This window comes from Buceros rhinoceros, unplaced genomic scaffold (assembly GCF_000710305.1).
Source record: "Buceros rhinoceros silvestris isolate BGI_N320 unplaced genomic scaffold, ASM71030v1 scaffold2761, whole genome shotgun sequence".
Classification (NCBI taxonomy): Eukaryota; Metazoa; Chordata; class Aves; order Bucerotiformes; family Bucerotidae; genus Buceros; species Buceros rhinoceros.
This window is the reverse complement of record NW_010394674.1, coordinates 78,823-85,090: the sequence shown is the minus strand read 5'-3', so window position 1 is coordinate 85,090 and position 6,268 is coordinate 78,823. Positions and strand designations below refer to the sequence as shown.

The following is a 6,268-nucleotide window of genomic DNA, read 5'->3' as shown; positions in this document are numbered from 1 at the left end:
TAAAAATATTTATTAATTGCATACCGAAAACATATTTTGCAAGCACTAAGAAAAAACCCAGTTTTAGTGTTCTTTGAAGTATTTCTATGAGTATTATAAGTGGCTATAATTAAAAAAAAATCCCCGATACCTTTTTTTATTTACCTTACATAAAACACAGGTTTCTCCTCTGTACTTCTAACCATCAGAAAGATAAATAGCAGCGTGTTAGATGTTTGAGGGACAGAAATCTTACAAGGACTCAGGACAAATCTAGCCTGTATACAATCAATTATCAAAGAATTTTAAGACTAGTAACACTTATTCCATTGAAGTGCAAAGCACAAGGTATCCTGAGAATACGAGGCAAACCAACCAGCCAAAAAAACCCAACCAGCCAAAAAAATCCCAAAACCACAAAACTGGTATGAATGCAGCGCAGCTCAGGATGAGAGAGACAACAGGAACAGAGAGCAGAATGTCAACTAGCAGGGGGTGAAGAGAAAACAAAATTATATTAAACCTACTAACAATGTGAAGCATTTTTATTAATCTACTATTGACAACCTTTATAATTATGAAAAAAGGTAGAGCAGAAGTTCAGATGCTTGAACAACAGGTTATGTCATCTAAGTAAGGTCACTGTGATATTTTGACAGATTTTTTTTCCAAGTGTCTAGTTGAGCAACTTTAAGGTTTTCTTTTTTTTCTTCTTCCCAGTGGTATACTTTCACCAGTTTATATTTGTCAGAAAAAAAATGTAAATTAAATATATCAATACCAAAAAGTGTGCTGGAGAAAACAGAAAAGAATAATCAATTCTAACACATAGACTAAATTTATGCCTTTAAGTCATATCACTCAATCTCCTCTCAATATCAGTAACTCTTTCAAAAAGGAGTACGAAAAACTGGCAATATTAGGACATCAGAACTCACATACAGTATATTTCTACATTAGGAAAAAATCTTCAGTACAGACAGCTAAGAAAGACTTGGCCATCTGGAAGTTACCAGGAAGAACTGAAATAAAACCCAGCATAAAACTGTTAATAAACCAAGTTCATTGTTGCTGATAAAAATCAATCAGCATAAGAAAATAATTATTGAATTTTAGTTTTGTTCTCCTGTAAAGAGGAACTACCACAAAGACAGTTCTTATTACAAAGAATTAAGTAATAAGCAGCATGAAAACTTCGTTTTGCATTTCAGTGTGCTATCTAGCTTTATATATCAATATGAACACCGAGTCACAGAAAAGTGACCAACAGCGTTCAGCTTAAAAGACAAACCTGAGTAACATAGTATCATTCTAATGGCTGATTAAGAACTGCAAGTGCATAATAAGGACTAGAGTTAGCATGCAAACACAAAAAAGTGAAAAGTAAGGTCCTAATCAACTTCCTCCTGCAAAAATCCTATAGTTGTAAGGAACTTTTAGCAAAAGAACAGAAAAACCTCAGAAAGAAACCATAAAAGATTCTTTATTGTGAAGATAGTGGTTGGCATTTATCTTATATGATAATCTAAATTTAGTTGTTTGAATTTACTCTAGTCACCTAGGCTCCCTTGAAAGAAAAAAAAAAGAACCCTGAGAAAGGTATCTATCTTCTCTGAATGTCCTTGGAAAAGTCCTTACTTCTCCCCAGTAACAACTGAGGAAGCCTTAATAAGTAGATGCATGATGCTACTTCAGTGGCAAAATCCCCTCTCCAAACATTGTCCCACCACATTGCATCAGCTTTAACAAACTAACCTTGAAATAAAACCAACAAACATGGACTCAAAGAAGTGGTCCATCTCATCTGACTCATTCCATTGCTGCATTTCTGACGATCCAACACAAGAGGAGAGGGAAAAGGAAGTACATGTGGTCATAGATAGCCATAAGAGGCAGGAAGAATGATCACAGCTTCAGGTTGACACCTCCCTACTAAATCAACTTAGTCTTAACAGCAGGCCAAGTTCTCAGACGGTGAGAGCTAACTTTCAGAGGGTTAAAGTAAAATAAAAGCCACTCTTCAAAACTGCAATCAAAAGCACAAAGAGAAGGCTGATTATTAACCCTGAAAAAGGGTTAAAACGCGTACAATCATACAGCAAGAAACTAGCACCTTAGAGTTCAGCTAGAGTTCAGGGATAAAAAGAAGAAAAAAATAAAGTAAATTTTCACAGAAACAGCAACTCATCAGCTGGGAAGGGCTTCAGATATCTTTTTAAGTACAAAAAGGCCATCTCGGAGGCCATAAGGGCATCTGAGAGCAGGCAACATCATCAGGTCAAAAGACCACTGGCAGGAAACAGTAGTTGACTGTTCAGCCTCTGCAACAGTAGTAACATGGCTATATGACCTAGAGGTAGGAAATTAAAACAAGCACAGTCAACTCACCATTAAGGAATCAATATACAAATGTGAATACTTCTGGTGCCGTGAGCCTTTTTTTTTTTTTGCTGTAATAATATTGCATTCACTCTGCATCCTTATTTCATTGCTTAGTAAGTGTGAGCTGATTTTAGGATAGGTGGGTCAGAATTTTCCAGAAAACTTTTCTTGTAAAAGGAGTAGATTTTTTTTTTTTTTTTTTTGAGTAAACAGCAAAGAATTGTGCACTCCTGATTTTTTTTCTTTTAAATCAAAATGTACCTGTATTTCCATGACATTCACAAATAAAGCCTTTTGAAATTTTCAACTTCCTTAGGGCTAATACATTCTAAACCTCATAAAACAGATTGAGGCATACACCTCCACCATGATGTTTGGCAAAGAAGTAGTAATTGAAACGAATAAAATCATGATACAAAATAAAATAGTACAGATATCTATTTTTAGCCATACATACAGACATGGTAAAAACCTTCAGATTATATATCTTTAAACTTTGTTTCCTAATCTTCACAGAACGACATAAAAAGTACACAAAGTAAAACAGAACACTGTGCTTAATAGTGTCAACAACAACATTTAGAGAGAAAATATGCATAAAACTGTTTGAAAATGAGTAATTGACCTGTCAGCCAACAGAATTAAAATTTATTACACAGGAAGAATACCACATGATAATACACTTCATCTATGAAGTTTCATATAGACAATTAAAAGTTGAGATGTTGTTTGTGTATTTGCTTAAGTACTTTTCTACATATGCAATTAACACTCCTTCCATGAGAAGGCATTAATTTCTGAAGGTTACAGGTTTTGTACAGACTATGTAGAATATTTTTTTAATACAATTTGTTATCACATACCCATGCATCTGCATGAACAGGCCTGATGTTGGTGAGAAGCACCTCTTCGTAATTTCCATAATCACAGAATTTAACAACTGCAGTTGTCCCAGAAGAATGGAGAGCTTCAATTTCTGCCCTGTAGAACTTAAGAGAAATTTTCAAAAGTCATAAAATCCTACCCAAAATACCACAAGCAGCTTAACAACTTCCTTTTCACATATGTTTACGTACATTGATATTTAGTCTGAGTCACTATTAGGTTTTGAATAAAATTTCTACCAGATACATTAACCTTCTGCATGGTAGACTGCAAGGACAGGGTAGAACATATTCAGAGTACTCAGAAAATATGAAATTAGACTGAACATTTAAAACACTTGCTTTCATTTCTCTGAAAACAGAACCAATTCACCACTAACATATGCAGTTGCATATAGGGAAGTGTTACTGTAAGACTTTTCTTAATATACACGTATATCAGTAAGTGCCTACCAGCCATATACACCGTACATACCAATATCATCATCATCACGGCTTGGCTTCGCGGAAGAAGATTTGGGAAGGGCTTTACCCACGCTTACTGCAAGCGCGCTGATACATACCAATATATACTTATTTTAACATGTAACAAAATATGATAAAACTGCCCCTTCAAAAAGTCCTTTTTCTAAACAAAAAACTTGATTTTTTTTGACATCTACTCAAACTTGGATCAGCTTTCTTGAAGATATTCAATCACTTTATCTTACTAAACACACAAAGAAAAAAATCACTGTAACCTAACATGGTTAAGCTTAGTACTGTATTTTGTAATCACATTTCAAAATTGTCTTAGATGTGAGCAGCAGCATTTACTACAACTAACAAAAAAAATCAACAGCCCTCAAAAATAAAAAAAAATCCCATCTAATATGATGAATACTTCCTCAGGTAACAGTCTGGGGTTACCTCATATCTACTTATTTTGCAAGTTACATATTTTTCAGAATTTCAAAAACTCATCTCACAGAAGCAAATACGCTTCTCAAAATAGAAAATTATTCCATAACGTGCCATTGTATTTCACTAATCCATCCACCCAAGCTGCAAATTCCTATTTTAAAGAATCAACTCACTATATGTCACACTACCAAAAATTTTGGATGCCTTATCATTTGTTTTAGTCATACGAACAAAAGAGAATAAATTCATGCTGCTGAGCTAATGCTGTCTACCTCCGGTAAAAAAGGCATAAAAAGAATAAACCTTAAATTAAATTACATAAAATAAATAAACAAGAACAAAAAAAGAGACAGAAAATGGCGGGAATAAAACCTATTCAAAGAACAATAATATTTAAGGTAGTTCTCAGATTATCAAAAAATGTCAAAACCTGAAGAAATTGCCCAAGAAGTGACAGAGAACTCCTGAGCAGATAGTAACAAATCAAACAACCTAATACTTTTTTAGCAATGGAGAAGATGCAAGAGCCTTGCCAGAGAAGAAATCTTCACAGGAAAAACAGCTTAACTTTAAAAAAATCAGTAAAACAAAATTATCATGCAGAGTAACTCATTTGTTCCACAAATTTGTTTCCTTTCTGTAATGGCCTGGAACAAAAGAGGGCGTTTTTTAAACAGCCCTAATCTTGCAAACTCTGGTCTCTTCTTTTATACCAGGTGAAGGCTGCATGCTGATGTATTCTATAAAAAGGCATTACAGACTAATATAGACAGCACAGCATCCTGTTTCTTATTCCTTGAATAAGAATATGGGCACCTAGATCCATATTCATCCCTTCAAACTTTCAACACTTAAGTTAGATGCTTCCATTAGGAGCTTAATCATCCTAAACTCCATCTAAATGAGAGAAAACATAACCCTCAAGGCTTCACCTAAGTGTTTAAACTTTCATGCAATAAATGTAATCAATGTATCTCATTAAAAAAAGAAGAACGGGAAGGTAGACAAGAAGAACACTGAACATGTCTGGACAAAGGCCGTGTCTCTGTGGTAGTGGGCTAAATCTCCTACATGTACATAAGAAAACATTAAAAGGTACAATTCGAGCTACTTATTTGGCAAAGGCATACCTTGTTGTCTTCCCAGTAAAGAGCAAAACATTCATCCCCTGGTCTCCAACTTTTTCCATACTCCATGTGAATTGATGGTTCTAATATTTTCTCTGGTTTGATGGGTCCAGATCTCCTTTTAGGACCAGTGTTGTAATACAACATTTTATCATCAAAAGATGAGATCGCTGTCGGCCCTGATGATTTGATAGGTCCTACTCGTCTTCCTTTCTGATGATGCTCAGTATCTCCATTTGGTACAGCATTAAAATTATCAGTTCTGCCAGGGTTTTGGTAATCATTATTAACACCAAAGTGTTGCTCACTTTTTATCATAAAGGCTTCACTATTTATTGTTCGTGCCTTCCTCTCACAAAAACTTTCAGAATTGTGTATTTGGTTTTCCCTTTTTCCACGTTTCTGGTTATTGTTGTCTGTGGTATCTTGAGCAGCAGAGTTCTCCTTAAATTCTGTGAAAGACACGCCTTTTCCTACTCTGTTTTGCATATTGTTATCCCTTTTTTTGAAAGTAATTTCACTCTGGTAAGTGGCTACGGGATAACTCAAATCCTTTGGCCTATCGTTTCTAGGATAATGTCTGTCAGTTTTATTTTTTTCATCTGTCCAATGTTCCAAAGAGCCGTGCCTTTCAGGACCTCTGTTTCGTGGTAACCCACCACTTTCCAAAGCCTGCCTTGAATTTTGAATATCCCTTTGAAAACGAGGGGGTTTCTCATTCCTTGGTTGTCTCATGTCATTGCGAGAAATGTGTCTTGAATGATTCTCTTTGATGCCGTTCTGTTCTGTATTCGTAACTTTGTGCTGGATTTGATGTGGCGGCTGAAATTGCAATTTCGGTTCTACAAAGAAAAAACAGTTTCTATTATTAACATATTTCACACAAATATTTTAGAAACAGTGCTTCAGACCCTAACTCATAAAGCAATTATTAAAGGTATTATTTAGAAAAGTATATAGTATTTACCTTTGTGATTCAGAAATCGAAGAGTA

General features: G+C 34.8%; 1 protein-coding gene across 1 annotated transcript in view; it reads right to left on the bottom strand.

Annotated features, from left to right (window-relative positions):
- Window positions 1-3,092: 3,092 nt before the first annotated feature.
- Window positions 3,093-6,268, bottom strand: part of TDRD3 (tudor domain containing 3) — a 39,895-nt gene continuing 36,719 nt past the window's right edge. Inside the window, exons 10-11 of the mRNA XM_010145284.1 lie at window positions 5,279-6,117; window positions 3,093-3,350 (exon numbers count right to left, since the gene is read on the bottom strand). Of these exons, the coding sequence (XP_010143586.1) occupies window positions 3,201-3,350; window positions 5,279-6,117 (989 nt within the window). The 3' untranslated portion in view covers window positions 3,093-3,200. The remainder of the gene's footprint in view (window positions 3,351-5,278; window positions 6,118-6,268) is intronic.